Below are 16730 nucleotides of genomic sequence, written 5' to 3'. Positions count from 1 at the left end.
GTGAGATTTCTTGGGGGGTCATGGAAATACTCTGAAGTTGTTTGGGCTGATGGATACATAACTCTGTGAATACACTAAATGCTATTGAATTGTAACTAAATGGTTGAATAGTATGTGATATGTGAATTATATTTTAATAAAAAGGAATAAAGACAATAAATGATGCATTTGAGAATTTCCATAATCTCACTGAACTCATTCTAATCTAACTCATTCCACTCTAATTTTGAAACCATTTTCTCCTTTCATAAGCCTATAGAAGTTTTTCAATTTTAGTTATTTAAATTTTTATTAAAGAATTAATATACAATCTTAAGTTGGTTTCAAATGTACATCACATTGGTTCAGCAGTCCCTTTGATCAACATATATCATGATTGAAAATATTGTGCCCTTTCATCCCCCTCTCCCCCCACAACCCCACCCACCCCAATCCCTCTCCCTCAGTAACCACTAGTCACTTCTCTGTGTCTATGTGTCTACAGCTGTTTTGTTCCTTCTGTTTTGCTTTGGTTTTAGATTCCAGAAATAAGTAAAATCATATGCTGTATGTCTTTCTCTGCCTGGCTTATTTCACTGAGCATAATACCCTCTCAATCCATCCATGTTCTTGCAAATGGCAGGATTTCTTTTTTTTTTATGGGTGAATGATACTCCATTGAGTATATGTACCACATCTTCTGTATCCATTCATCTATTGATAGACAGGTTGCTTCTGTATTTTGGCTGTTGCAAACAGTGTAGCAATAAACATAGGATTGCATACATCTTTTCAAATCAGGGATTTTGTTTTCTTCTGATAAATTCCTAGGAGTGAAATTACTGGGTCAAATGGTATTTGTATTTTTAGATTTTTGAGGTACCTTCATACTGCTTTCCACAACAGTTGTACCAATTTGCAGTCCTGCCAGCAGCGTAGGAGGGTTCCTATTTCTCTGAACTGTGCCAGCATTCATTGTTTCTTGTCTTTTGGATGTTGGCCATCCTAATTGGCATGAGGTGATATCTCATTGTGGTTTTCATTTGCATTTCTCTGATAATTAGTGATGTGGAGCATCTTTTCATGTGCCTGTTGGCCACCCTGTTTCTTCTTTGAAGAAGTGTCTGCTCATTTTTTTATCAGGTTATTTGATTTTTGGGTGTTGAAGTATATGTGTTCTTTATATATTTTGGATGTTAAAGACTTACCAGATGAGTCACTTATGAATATATTCTCTCATGCTGTAGGATGCCTTTCTTTTCTGCTGATGGTGTCCTTAGCTGTACAGAAGCTTTTGGGTTGAAGTAGTCCATTTGTTCATTTTTGCTTTTGTTTCCCTTGCCCAAGTAGATGTGTTCAGGAAAAAGTTGCTCATTTTTATGTTCAAGAGATTTTTGCCTATGTTTTCTTCTAAGAGTTTTATGTTTTCATGACTTAGATCATGTCTTTGATCCATTTTGAGTTTCCTTTTGCATATGGAGTTAGACAATAATCCAGTTTCATTCTCCTACATGCAGCTGTCTAATTTTGCCAACACTAGTTGCTGAAAAGGCTGTCATTTCCCCATTGTATATTCATGGCTCCCTTATCATGTTATTAATTGACCATACAGTGTGGGTTTATATCTGGGCTCTCTATTCTGTTTCATTAATCTATGGGTCTTTTCTTGTGCTAGTACCAAATTGTTTTGACTACTGTAGCTTTGTAGTAGAGCTTGAAGTCTGGGAGCATAATAACCCCAGCTTTGCTCTTCTTTCTCTATATTGGTTTGGCTATTCAGGGTCTTTTGTGGTTCCATGTGAATTTTAGAACTGTTTGTTCCAGTTCATTGAGGAATGATATTGGTATTTTGATAGGGATTGCATTGAATCTGTAAACTACTTCAGGCAGGATGGCCATTTTGACAATATTAATTTGTCCTATACATGAGCTCAGGATAGGTTTCCATAATTTAGTGTCTTCTTTAATTTCTCTCATGAGTGTTTTTTAGTGTTCAGAGTATAGGTCTTTCACCTCCTTGGTTAGATTTATTCCTGGGTATTTTATTCTTTTTGATGCAGTTGTAAGGGGGAATTGTTTTCCTGATTTCTCCTTCTGCTACTTCATTATTAGTATAGAGGAATGCAACAGATTTCTGTGTACTAATTTTGTATCCTGCAACTTTGCTGAATTCAGATATTAGTTCTAGTAATTTTGGAATGGGGTCTTTAGTGTTTTTTATGTACTATATCATGCTATCTGCAAACAGTGACAGTTTAACTTCTTCCTTACCAATTTGGATGCCTTTTATTTCTTGTGTTGTCTGATTGCTGTGGCGAGTACCTCCAGTACTATATTGAATAAAAGTGGATAGAGTGGACATCCTTGTCTAATTCCTAATCTTAGAGGAAAAGCTTTCAGCTTTTTAATGCTACTGATGATATTAGTTGTGGTTTTGTTATATATGGCCTTTATTATGCTGAGGTATGTACCCTCTATACCCATTATGTTGAGAGTTTTTATCATGAGTGGTTGTTGAATTTTGTTAAATGCTTTTTCAGCATCTATGAAGATGATCATGTGGTTTTCATCTTTGTTTTTGGTATATGATATTGACATATTTACGAATATTGTACTATCCTTGCATCCCTGGAATAAATCCCACTTGATCATGAGGGATGATCTTTTTGAAGTATTTTTGAATTCGGTTTGCTAATATTTTGTTGAGTATTTTTGTATCTATGTTCTTCAGGGATATTGGTCTGTAGTTTTCTTTTTTGTGGTGTCTTTGCCTAGTTTTGGTATTAGAGTGATGCTGGCTGGCATCATAGAATGAGTTTGAAAGTATTCCATCCTCTTCTACTTTTTGGAATACTTTAAGAAGGGTAGGTATTAACTCTTTAAATGTTTGGTAGAATTTGACTGTGAAGCCCTCTGTTGGGAGTTTTGCTTGCTGGGAGTTTTTTGATTACCAATTCAATTTCACTTGTAATTGGTCTGTTCATATTTTCTATTTCTTCCTGGTCAGTCTCAGAAGCCTCAATTTTTTTGAAAGTTGTCCATTTCTCCTAGGTTGCCCAATTTATTGGCATGTAATTTTTCATAGGATTCTCTACTAATTTTTTTGTATTTCTGTGGTATTCATTGTGATTATTCCTTCTTCATTTCTGATTCTGTTTATGTGTGCACATGCTTTTTTTCCTTGATAAATATGGCTAGGTGTTTATCTATTTTATTTTCTCAAAGAACCAGCTTCTGATTTCATTCATTTTTTTTCCTATTGTTTTATTCTTCTCTATTTTATTTTTTTCTGCTCTGATTTATTATATCCTTCCTATTAACTTTGGGCCTTCTTTCTCTAGTTTCTTTAGTAATGATTTTAGACTGTATATTTAGGAGTGTTCTTGTTTATTGAGGTAAGCCTGTATTGCTATGTACTTTCCTCTTAGAACTTCCTTTGCCACCTACAACAGATTTTGGTCTTTTGTGTTTTTCTTTTCATTTGTCTTCAATACTGCTTGATTTGTATTTTAATTTGCTCATTGATTCATTGATTAATTAGAAGCATGTTGTTTAACTTCCATGTATTTGCAGGTCTCTTTGTTTTCTTTGTATAATTTATTTCTAGTTTCATACCATTTTGGGCTGAGAAGCTACTTGACACAATTTCCAATTTTTTTAATTTATTGAGACTCTTTTTGTGTCCTGGTATGTCATCTATTCTGAAGAATGTTCCATGTACACTTGAGAAAAATGTGTATTCTGCTGCTTTTGGGTGGAATGTTCTGTAGATATCTGTTAAGTCCATCTGATCTAATCTATTATTCAGTGCCTCTGTTTCCTTATTTATTTTCTGTCTGGTTGATCTGTCAGTATGAGTGGTGTGTTAAAGTCTCCTAAAATGAATGATGAATGTGTTGCAGTCTATTTCCCACCTTAATTCTGTTAGTATTTCTTTTACATATATAGGTGCTCCTATTTTGGTTATATCCTCTTGTTGGTTGATCCCTTTATCATTACATAATGTTCTTCTGTGTCTCTTATTACTTTCTTTGTTTTGAAATCAATTTTGTCTGATACAAGTACTGCCAATGCTGCTTTTTTATCCCTATTATTTGCATGGAATATCTTTTTCCATCCCTTCACTTTTAGTGTGTGTTTGTCTTTGGGTCTGAAATGAGTGTCTTGTAGGCAGCATATAGATGGCTTTTGTTTTCTTATCTATTCTGCCATTCTATGTCTTTTGATTGGTGCATTCAGTCTATTTATATTTAAGGTGATTATTGATAGATATGTACTTATTGCCATTTTATTGTTTTCTGTTTTTTATAGCACTTCTCTGTTCCTTTCTTCCTCTCTTATGCCCTTCTCCTGTTATTGATGATTTTCTTTAGTGTTGTAATTGGATTTATCTATTTTTTTTCAATTAGTTTATTTTTGTGTATGTATATTTATTGTAGACTTCAGCTTTGTACCAAAGGTTCAAGGATAGCTTCCTTATATCTTAAAGTGCTGATTACTGTATCTCAAACACATTCTAAAGGTGATTTTTTTCCCTTCCTCTTCTTCCTCCTCCACAGTTTTCATATTAGATGTCATAATCTGCATTTTTTGTATATCCTTTGACTGATTTTGTGTGTGGCCGATTTTACTTCTTTTGTTTTGTTTTAATTTTGCACTTGTTTGGTAATTCATTGGTCTATTACTTTTACTGTGGGTTTATTTTCACTGGTGAAAGCTATTTAGCCTTAGGGTCATTTCCATCTACAGCAGTGCCTTTAACATATCCTGTAAGGCTGGTTTAGTGGTAGTGAATTCCTTCAATTTTTGTTTATCTGGAAATTGCATAATCCCTGCTTCAAATTTAACTGACAATCTTGCTGGGTAGAGTATTCTTGTTTGGTGGTTGTTGTGTTTCCGTATATTAAACATATCATGCCACTCCCTTCTGGCCTGTAGATTTTCTGTTGAGAAGTCTGGTGATAGCCTGATGGGATTTCCTTTATATGCAATTCTTTTTTTCTGTCTTTGGCTCCTTTCAACACTCTCTTCTTATCCTTGATCTTTCCATTTTAATTATTATATGTCTTGGTGTTGTCTTGCTGGGGTTCCTTTTGTTATTCTGCACTTCCATGACCTGAGTGTCTATTTCCTTCCCCAGATTGGGGAAGTTTTCAACAATTATTCCTTAAAAATACTTTCTATCCCTTTGCCTTTCTCTTCTCCTTCTGTTACCCCTATTATGTGAATAACTCATTTGGATTAGTCACATAGCACTCTTAACATTCTTTCATTCCTATAGATCCTTTTTTCTCTCTGTCCTTCAGCCTTTTTGTTTTCCTGTTCTAATTTCCACCTCATTTACTGTCTCCTTTACCTGCACTAATCTCCTCTTAAATCCCTCCATTGTATGTTTCATTTCAGATGCTATATTCTTCAGCTCTGAGTGGCTCTTTTTCAAGTTTTCCATCTCTGTTAAAGTCCTTCCTGAGATCTTGAATATTTTTTTGTAAATCCATGAACATGTTTATGACTTTAATTTTGAAATCTTTGTCAAGAAGACTGTTAATCTCTGTTCCATTTAGCCCTCTTTCTGTGGTTCTCTCTCGTAGTTCTGTTTGGATCATATTCCTCTGCTTATTCATTTTTTCAGGGTTTCTTTGTTTCTTCCTTTGTGTTAGACACCTCTGCTCTGCTTTTTGGTCTAAACAGTAATAGCTTTATGAAGAAGATGTGCTATGGTGCCCAGAAGCTCAAGATTCTTCCTCTCTAGTGCCTGGTTCTCTTTTGCTGGGGTTCAGATGTTGGTGTCCATGGGCGGGGCCTCCTATCTGTCTGACATCTGTAGTTGTCTCAGTCTGGGCAGGCAGTTTGCTTGAGCTGCTACCTTGGTGATCAGCTCAGGAATCTGTAGAACTCGCTGTGGGTGGGGCCCTGCCTGGCCTGCAGCAATGGTGGGGCTGCAGGATTAATGGAGTGTGTGGACCAATGTACAGCTCTGCCCCAGCTGGATCCACTGCACTGGGTTTGGACACCCACAGGGAGGAAGGAGCTCTTGGTGGTGGCTCCTGCAGGCACCTTTCTGGTTGGGCTGAAACAGAGCCAAGGCAGCTGGGAGAGTCTCCTTCTGCCTGCCAGGCAGCAGTCTGATGGTACCACTAGGCCAAGTCATTTGGCTTCCAGCAGCGCACACAGGGAGAAGCCTCAGGGCTGTGTTGCCAGCAAGGGAGATGGAACATCTGAGGTTCCCGAGATTTGCTGAATTGTTGAGCCAAGGAAGGGCTGAGGAGGTATCCTCAACCTGCCCTTTCTCCTGAGGAGAACGTTCCATCCAATCCTCACCCCTCTAGTACCCCTCCCACTGCTGGCAAGTCTTTCAAACTGCCTCCTCTGCTTTGGGTCTTGGGACTGGCGGAGTTTTCCTGCCCTCCACACAGACTGGAGTCTTAGCCTCCTAGAGCACCCCTAGATGTCCACGAATCACCAGAACCCAATGTGTTGTGGGCTCATGCTCCAGGAGCAGATCTGCAGGGCCAGTTGTGCAGTGCCCCTGACTCCTATGCCTTCTCTGCTCTGTTCCTCTGTCTCCTGACTGTAGGCTGGGGTAGGGGTAGGGCTTGGGTCCCACTTAATCTTGGCTTTGACACCTCACCCTTTTCTCCGTGGTCCTCTCTTCTTCCTTAGGTGCAGGGGGTCCATTCTGCAGTCTTCAGGTTGTTTTCAGGTCTAGCTGCATTTGCCGTATTTTCCTCTTTTATGTGTTTTTGGAGGAAGTTTCCATCTTGCCTTCCTATTCCACCATCCTTAATCCCCTTATCCCCCAAGTATATAAATCTTAAATGCACTCAGATATATTCAAGCCAAGAAAAATGTAAAAGGTACTTGAGTTTGTGAAGTTTTTCTGGGCAACAAGCAGGAGCTTGAATAGCAAACTACTATACCTTTGGTTAAGTTTCTGTTTATGTTACAACAGGTTTAAGAAAATAGAGGTTTTGTGACTTTCATAAAGAAATGTTATAAAGAAATTCACTTAATGATGTAAATAATAAAAAAGCAATGCCATAGAGCTCTAAAGGCAAGGAAAAAAAGGTAAAGATGGAAAGAAAAACACCATATTTGAATGCCAGTTCTGTAACTCTCTAGCTGGATGACATTAGGGAAACCACCAACCATTCTCGATTTGGTTTTTCTCCTTTATAAAATGGAGGCTTACGTAATGTGCAAGGTTGTTCTGAAGACTAGAGATAATGTGTACAATACAAATGCTTGACATATAGAGGACATTGAATGAGCAGCAGTAATTATTATCAGAAATGACATTAATTGAGGCTCTCTCATTGGTCCAATATATTATTCATATTATTTTATTAATCCTGAGAAAACCTGCAGCAATCAGGATAGGCTAGGTTATGTTACCATATAACAAACAATTCTAAAGTCTTAGTAGCTTAAAAAAAACTGAAGATTTATTTCTTACTTAATTTATATGTCTATCACAGGTTAGCTTAGGGCTCTCCTGTGTGTCATACTTACTCTAGGGCTCATTTAAAGAGCTATTATGATCTGAAATACTTCCAATCACATGGCAAAGGGGAAAAAGAATGTGGCAAACCACACACATTCTTAAAATATATGCCTGAAGATGGCATGTTACTTTTGCTTCCATTTCACTGGCTAAAGCAAGTCACATGACCGTGTCTTCAGAGGAACAGGGAATAACTTTTTTAACATGTACATGGAAGATGATCAAGCAGAGTATTTGTCAACAACCTTAATGATTACCACATAACCTTATGAAGGTGATATTTTTATCCTGAATTTTAAATAAGGAGTCTAAGGCACAGGGAGAGCAAGTACTTGCCTAGAGCTATGTAGCAAGGAAGTGGAAGAATAAGAGATTCAAATTCAAGTCTTGTTTTGTCTCCTTATCATTCCAGCCAGACCTGAAAAGCTGAAAATATTCTACCTACAAGGATAAGTGAATATGTCTCCCTCCCCATGTTCACAGAAAAAAAATGTTCATATTTCCTCTGGGAACAAATTGGTACGGCCTTCTCAGAAACCAATTTAGAACAAAAACATTGAGAATCATAAACTGTTCACATACCCTTTGACCTAGTAATCTTAGTTCTGGGAACTTATCCGAAGGGAATCATCCAAAGATAAAAAAAATTTACTCAAGGAAAGGTCTGTCGTGACATTGTTTATAACAGAAGTGGAAAGGATCTACATTATCATAGGATATTATAGCCTATTATCAATAGAAAGAGTTAAAGAATTTATTGATTATACACTAACAAATTATTACAAAGCTATTGCTTTATAAAGACAATATAACAACATGAAAAAAAGCTTTTTATATAATGTTAAGTAAAAAACAAAATGAAATTGTTTTTACTATATTGCAACTATGTGGTGAATTTGTGTTACAAAGATTGCTAACAGGCTCTATATTTGTTCTCTCCTTCCTCCTTTTAGTAACAAGACCCTCCACCTGCAGTGTTCACCAGTCACAGGGACTCCCAAAGACAGACCACATTTCCCATCCTCTCTTGAAACCAGGTATTACCATTTGATAAATTCTTGTCAGTAGAATGAGCTGAAGAAGTGTGTGTCTTCCCAGTTTTGCCCAGAAAAGTGATGAGGCGCATGTTTTCCATGCCTTACTTTTGCCTTCCTCTAGAAAAGGAACGGCAACAACTGAAGCAGTTGCCTTAGGGCCAAAGATGAAAGCCAAATGTTAATGGAAATATGAATTTTTTTTTTTCTAAAACTTCCTTAATATAACTTTTATTATTTAAAAAAGGTGTTTTAGCTATAATTTTAATACAATTAATCATCAAAGTTTCACTTAACTATTGCTTTTCCAAAAGGAAAATAGAGCATCACTTAATTGCAGAAAGGTTTGAGGAAAACCTGGGGGAAAAAAACCCAGAAAATAATAAAGAAACACATATTTTTGTTCCAAACTAGGCAATTATAATTATGAACAGCCAGAAATTATTAAGGATCATGACTGAGTTGGACTATGGATGGTCTAGGCATGCTACAGTGCTGGGAGTAGAGATACCAAGAATTTGTACAGCCCTGGGGCAATAGGAGACTGTCAGACTTGGGCGGGTGGGAGGGAAGGGATGTATATCATCAGTACAGTCTATTAAAAGGAAGAAGTGGGAGAAAGCGGGGGAAAAACAGACAAACCAGTTATTGTTTAACTTTACCAATGCCTAACCCCTTTTCCTTTTATAATGCTACTATGGAACGTAATATCTATTAACTCATGGTAAAGCCCTATGGGTTGACTATAGGCACCAGCACTTGTAAGTACCTACAAATGAAAAACCAAGAAAATATTGCATATTTGGAAATTTTTAATAGAGAATCAGATTACCACAGCTATCTGTGATTTTAAAGGAAAATATTTTAATTCAAGTAAAAGATACATTAACATTTTGTTGAGCACTTACTGTATGCCAGACACTATTCTAAGTACCTTGCATGTATTAATGCATTTAATCCTCCGAAATTCCTATTAGATAGATACTATTATTTTTTATCTCCACCTTACAAAAAAATAAAACCTGAGGCACAGAGAGAGCATTTATGCAATTTTCTCAAGGTCACACAACTAATTAATGGAATGCAGGCTGTCTGCTTCAGAATCTGAGTTTTTAACCTCTAACTACACTGCCTTAATCATAAATCATTAATCCAACAAAAAATATACAATCAAGACTTTAAATAATGAATTTGTTAACTGGTTTTCTTTAATGCTATGTCAGCCTTCTAGCAGCATACAAAAATAACTGACAGATTGTTTTTATTTGAAATGAATTACATAAGTCACTAAAACATGTTGTAAAGACTGCTGCTTGCCTACAAATATTCATTCTTCCCTTTCAAGTTAATCAAACTCTTACTTTAAGATAGACTTATTGCCACCTCACTAAAAGAACACAGTTTTCAACCATGCTTGCAGATGTGTGGTCATGTGACTTAGTTTCTCAAGAGACCTAAATGGAAATAGGATGGTGACTTCTGGGAAGTCTCTATAAAAGGTAAAAGGCATGCCCTTCCTCCTCCATCCTGCTTTCTGGCTGTGGGTGTGCTGGCTTGCATTCCCTGAACTCAGACTCAGGCTTCAGCAATATAAGAGTAAAACCTGAAAGCAGCCAAATCTTTGATGAAGAAGCCACTGTGCTAGCCTTGGGCTAGCTTTCTCCAGAATTCTTTTTATAGGATAGTGTAATGATCTAATTATTTAAATGACTACCTTGGGGTCTCTATTAAGTTACTTGTAGCTGGATTTAATAATCCAAACTCATACATAAACCTAATGTTATATAATTTCCATTAAAATTTTGGGAACATCAAAAAATCATTTAAAGACATACAAATTTAACTACTCTTATATAAATTTAATAAGGAAGCAATTGAAAAAACTTACCTCAGTGGCTATTAGTCCTTACAATGGATTTTTATGGCATCTATTTGAGGCAGTGCTTCCTAACCTTTTTCATGATATGGCACTCAAAGAGAAATCATAAAAATCATACAGTACTGCATAAAATAGGCTGCTCTTGGCCAAAGACTGCTGACCCAGGGGGTCTGCATACCCCAAGAAATGTGGTGAAGGGTCCCCACCAGTAAGATGGCAAACTTCCGGCTTCTCTTCGGGGTCCTCAGTTCCCGCTGGCGCCACCTGAAGCCCAATCACCTCTTGCCCCCCTCCCAATCCCAGCACCTAGCCAACAGCCAACAGCCCCGTAGAAGTGACACCTCAATCAATCATGCCCCCTCCTATATAACCCAGCACCTTTCCCTAATAAAGCGGAACTCTCCGGTGAATTGCTGCTATGTGTCGCTCCTTTCCTTTCATTGGTGCCGAAACCCGGGAGACGGGACACCCCAACTGGGCCCCGTCTTCCCCCGACACCAGCAGCAGCTTGCCCTCGTCCTCTTTTTCCGGCGCTGGCTCATCACACTCACCACTCCTCTCTGGCCTTTAGGTAAGTTTTCCCCCCGGAGTGGGTCGCTCTTCCCTGAGCTATCGCAGTGCCATTGACCGTGATCGTCCCGCAAGGCCCTGACGCTCGGGGATGAGGAGGGAACGCTCCCCGCCTCAGGCCTTCAAGGCTGCGGCGGACCCTCAGGCCCCTCCTCCAAAAGCCATAAATCCCCGCCTCAAGCCTTTACGGCTGCGGGGAATGCTCAGGCCCCTCCTCCGACAGTCATAAACACATTCACCATCCCTTCCATCAGTGCTGAAAGTTTTTAAGCAAAATTTCCCCGGGGTGGGCCACTCTTCCCCGAGCTATCGCAGTGCCATTGACCGTGATCGTCCGGCAAGGCCCTGACGCTCGGGGATGAGGAGGGAACTCTCCCCGCCTCAGGCCTTCACGGCTGCGGTGGACCCTCAGGGCCCTCCCCAAACAGCCATAAATCCCCGCCTCAAGCCTTTACGGGTGCGGCGGACGCTCAGGCCCCTCCTCCGACAGTCATAAATCCCCACCTCAGGCCTTCACGGCTGCGGCCGACTCTCAGGCACCCCCCTCCAACAGCCATAAACGAGGTGACTCCTTTGTGGATGAGAACGCTCCCTTCCCCCCCTCCTCCTTCTGCTCCGTCCGCCGAAAACGCCTAGCGCTAGGTACCTCGTGACTCCGGCACTCTGCCTTCTTAGGGAAGTCTGGGTGATGACCCACACTTCCCAAGAAATTCCGACTCGTATACGAGTTTCCGCAGACCACCAAGGATCATCGGGGACGCCCTTTGTCTCCTTGTGGTCTGCTTCCAGTCCGAGGATCTCCGTTCGTCTTCCCCTGTTTGTCTCCTTCTCTGTCCTTTAGCCATGGGAGCCTCCTCATCCCTCCCTGAAAGTTCACCTCTTGAATGCCTGCTTAAGCATCTGGCTACCCTCTCCCTGATGCCTGATATAAAACCAAAACTTCTCCGTAAATATTGCTCCCAAGATTGGCCGACATACCCCCTAGACAATAAAAACCAATGGCCTGCAGGGGGAACTCTTGATCCTAACATCACTCGCGATCTTTTTAACTACTGCCAGCGCCTGAAAAAATGGAAGGAGATTCCCTATATGGAAGCTTTCCGCCTCCTCCTCTCCCCGCCCCCTTCCAAGTTCTCCTAGCCTGCAAGCCGCCGCCCCCGCAGAAGCCTCCTGTTCACTCCCTTCCCCTTCTTCTCCTACAACAGCCCTTCTCCCTTCCTCCGCAACCATCTCCTCCCCTATCTCACCTCCTCCACCTTCATTCCCTGCAGATTAAGCCTGAGCCTTTCAGCCCCCCTTTAACTAGGTCCCAGGGGCCTCCTCCGTCTTTGCCCTCATCACCTGTTTCTCCCCTGTTAGAGACCGCCTTTGTCTTCTCACATGTTTGTAGGGAGAATGGGAAAGCACCTTACCCCATGTCTGAACGCAGCATGGGAAGGCACAAGCTAGAGAACAACCGGTGCAGTCCTTAGAAGTTATCTGTCCACAAAAACATATCTTGCCAAGACTCCTCACTCTGAAAATAGGGAGACCTTGAAGATGTGTAGAAACACCGCCCCTGCTTCTAAATATGCCCTTCCCCCACTTGCAGATGTGGCAGGAATGGAGAACAAAGAACATTCTGTTTACGTATTCCATAAGCAATTAACTAGAGCCCTGCTGCAGCTCAGTTAGTAGAGCATGGGACTCTTAATTCAGAGTCATGAGTTCAAGCCCAACTAGAGCGGCAGAAGTAAGCAGCTGGGCTGCTAGCTGGCAACATGTGGGTCTGATTCTATCTTTCTTTATTTTCTTTGCCCCCCTTCTGCACTTCAGGACCTGCTCAACTAGGCACGGCTAGACCGCATCACTCCCCCACAGACTGAGCCAGAACCCTTCAGTCCCCCTCAGACTCAGTCCCGAGAGCCTCCCAAAATTATCGCCCCCCTCCAGGAGGTAGCAGGATCCGAAGGCAGCGTGCGCGTTCACATCCCTTTCTCCTTAAGAGATTTAGCCCAACTAGAGAAACGCCTAAGTTCCTTTTCCACTGATCCCATGACATACATCAGGGAGTTTCAATAGACCCTCCAGTCTTACAGCCTCACACATCATGACATTTTCATGCTCCTGGCCAATACTCTCCTCCCTGAAGAGCGTAGACGAGTTTAGGACTTCGCCCAAATGCAGGCTACTGAAACCCACAGGACTGACCCCACTTATCCCCCTGGCCCCACTGCTGTCCCCGAACAAGACCCACACTGAAATTATAACACCGCCATGAGTCTCCGCTCTTGAGATATTTTTGCCTCCTGCTTAATAGCAGGTCTGAAAAAGGGCAGCTTGTAAAGTAGTCAATTTTCAAAAGCTCCAAGACATAATTCAAAAGAGAGATGAAATCCCCTCCGAGTTCTTAGACAGACTCACTCAAGCCCTATTACAGTATACCAGCCTGGACCCAGAAACACCTGAAGGAAGACATGTCCTTATGACATACTTCCTAGCTCAAGGCTACCCCGACATTAAAGCTAAACTCAAAAAGTTAGAACAGGGCCCCGCTACCCCACAGACTGAGATCCTAACAGTGGCCTTTAAAGTCTTCCATAAGCGGGAGGAGGAGAAAGAATGCCGTAAACAAAAGGCTGATCAGGCCAATTTCCAGATGTTGGCCCAGCTGATAAAACCACAACCTGGGCGCCCCTCTACAAACAAGCCCCCCCAAGAGCTTGTTTCAAGTGCAGAAAAGAGGGACATTGGTCAAGGGCGTGCCCCTCCCCCAGATCTCCTACCACCCCATGCCCCAGATGCCACAAAAAGGGCCACTGCGGGTCTGATTGCCCAACCACCCGAAGGGGAGGCTGGACGAACAACCCCCATCCTAAGCCCGCTGTAGTGGGGCTGGCAGAAAAAGATTGATGGGGCCCGGGGGCTTCTCGCCCGACCATTTCCATCACCAAACAGGAGCCCAGGGTTACTCTAACAGTAGATGGTCACCCCATCTCCTTCCTCCTAGATACAGGAGCCACCTTCTCAGTCTTGTGAGAATACCGGGGCCCTACCAGGCCAGCCATTACTCCTATAGTCAGAGTAGGAGGTAAACAGATTTTCCCATTAAACCCCCCACCCACCCTTTTATGCACAATCCAAGACAATCCCATACCTTTCTCCCACTCCTTCCTGGTTATGCCCCAGTGTCCCATCCCTTTACTAGGACGAGACATCCTTTCCCTCCACGTTTCCATAACTATATCCACTCCCACAGCCCCCAGTACTCCCTTTCTGATGGCCCTCATAGCCGACGACCCCCCTCTACCCAATGAAAGCTCTGGTTCTGCCCTCATACACCCTGTAAATCCCAAAGTTTGGGACATTACAAGCCCCTCCGTGGCCCTATGTCCCCCTGCCTCTATCAAATTATGTGACCCCTCTCAGTATATCTGTCAGGCCCAATACCCCCTAACCACTTCAGCCCTCATAGGCCTCCAACCCATCATTCAAGCAGACCCACTCACTCCCCATTTAATACCCCCATATTAGCTGTTAAAAAAACCAACGGATCTTTCCGCCTTGTCCAAGACCTTCGCCTCATCAACATAGCCATTGTCCCTATCCATCCCTTAGTTCCAAATCCATAGAGCCTCAGCATCCCACTTCTCAGTCCTAGATCTCAAAGACATACCCCCATATTAGCTGTTAAAAAAAACCAATGGATCTTGCCGCCTTGTCCAAGACCTTCGCCTCATCAACATAGCCATTGTCCCTATCCATCCCTTAGTTCCAAATCCATACAGCCTCAGCATCCCACTTCTCAGTCCTAGATCTCAAAGACCCATTTTTCTATCCCTCTAGACCCCTGCTCCCAAGATTTTTTCATCTTCACCTGGACGGACCCATACACAAGACATTCTAAACAACTCACTTGGTCAGTTTTGCCACAAAGCTTCCGAGATAGTCCCCATATTTTTAGACAGGTCCTAGCTCAGGACCTCAAACAGTTTCATCATGATCACTCCAAGTCCACCTTATAATACATAGACAATCTTCTACTCTGCAGTCTCTCGTGGGAACAGTCTCAACTTGACACTGCCTCCCTACTTAACTTTCTAGCTTCCAGAAGTTACCGAGTATCCCCCATCAAAGCTCAAATCTCTTCCCCTCCTTTCACTTACCTCAGATTCCTTCTATCTCAACAAAGAAAGTCCATTACCTTAGACAGAAAATGGCTCCTCTCTGACCTGCCCATTCCCAAAACCAAGACAAAAATCCTTTCCTTTCTAGGCCCTTTCTAAGCCTAGCTAGATATTTTAGAACGTAGATCCCTAACTTCTCCCTGCACCCTGTTGGCAAGACCCCTATATAACCTCAGCAAGAGCCCCCCTAAAAAACCATTATCCTCCTCACCCCGACACTCCTTCATTAAGCTCTGTCAAGCCCTTGTAGAAGCCCCAGCTCTCCATCTTCCTGATTTGTCGAAGCCCTTCTCATTATACATTCATGAGAGGTCCAGTCAAGCTCTAAGAGTCCTATGCCAATATTATGGCCCATCCTTTGCCCCCCAGTAGCTTATCTCTCCAAGCAATTAGACCCCACAGTTCGGGGATGAGCCCCCTGCCTACGAGCATTAGCCGCTAGACAGCTCTTGCAGGAAGAAGCTCATAAACTGACATTCAGGGCGCCCCTTACCATTCTGTCCCCACATCACCTAAAAGATCTCTTAACCTACAAAAGTTTACAGACTCTCCCTCCCTCCAGACTCCTGACCTTACTGTCCTCTTTCCTCCAAAATCCCGTTCACCCCCTTTGCCATCCATACCCGAATCATGACTTTTTCCTCCTTTACTGCTCTCTCGCTTTTTTTCCTCATTCCTATTGTCTTCCCCACCACCCCAGCCTCCTTTGTATGGCGATTCAAAGTCAGAGAGACTTACACACAGCATCAAACAAAAGTTACTGCCCTCATTGCCACACCAGACTGCCCTCTGAAAAGCTGCTCTGAGCCTTTATACCTCCACTTTCCTCCCTCCACCGAAGTGTTCACTACCAGCTACCCTTATTCTCCCTACCTCTGCTTCCTCTGTGACCAAACACAAGCCTATTGCAGGCGATGGCCAGATACCTACGGGAGATGTCCCTACTAGTCTTGCACCATTCACTACATAGGTAACTTCCAGTACCCACAGTATTACTCCTCCAACCGTTTCATGAAATATCCCAACAGCTCATTCTCCTTATCAATCCCAGATCCCTGGGACTCTCGATGGGCTGCCAGAGTCACAGCCTCAGTTTACTACGGGGAGTCCTCGACCCCCCACAGTACCCTTCATATCTCTCGAAAGTATGTTCCCTCTCATTCCCAGATCTCTCAAGTTGCATCAGATAGCAGACATTCCGAAAAAGTCATTATCCAAACTCTTGATAGCGCCTCTTCATCTTCTTATCCCCACCCCTCTTCCCATTTCTCCTACTCTTCATTACAGCTCATTCAGGACACCACCATCTTTCTCAACCACACCCTTAACACAGCCAATTGTTTCTTGTGCGCACCACTACAGCGCCCACTGCTGGCCGCCATGCCCCTTAATATTTCCAACTACTCCTTCCATGCAGAAAGACAACCCCTCTGCCCCCTGGCAGACATACCCCTATGGGAACCAGAATACGCAGATAATCTCACCATCCACCACTGTGTAGGCCCAACTCCACCCCCCTCCAGCGCACTTCACTGCCTCTCTATCTACACCCCTACCTCCAGCTCTAAGACTTTTACGCAACCGGGACACTTCTTTTA

The 16730-nt window shown here is 42.1% G+C and overlaps 1 protein-coding gene across 1 annotated transcript in view; it reads left to right on the top strand.

The window, feature by feature from the left end:
- The window catches only part of LOC140845269 (uncharacterized), a 102600-nt gene that overhangs the window by 84637 nt on the left and 1233 nt on the right, over nt 1-16730 (top strand). The window contains exon 4 of the mRNA XM_073219265.1: nt 8437-8520. Within this exon, the coding sequence (XP_073075366.1) occupies nt 8437-8520 (84 nt within the window). The remainder of the gene's footprint in view (nt 1-8436; nt 8521-16730) is intronic.

This window comes from Manis javanica, chromosome 12 (genome assembly GCF_040802235.1).
Source record: "Manis javanica isolate MJ-LG chromosome 12, MJ_LKY, whole genome shotgun sequence".
NCBI lineage: Eukaryota > Metazoa > Chordata > Mammalia > Pholidota > Manidae > Manis > Manis javanica.
The sequence above is the reverse complement of the archived record's forward strand: the minus strand, read 5'-3'. Positions and strand labels throughout refer to the sequence as shown.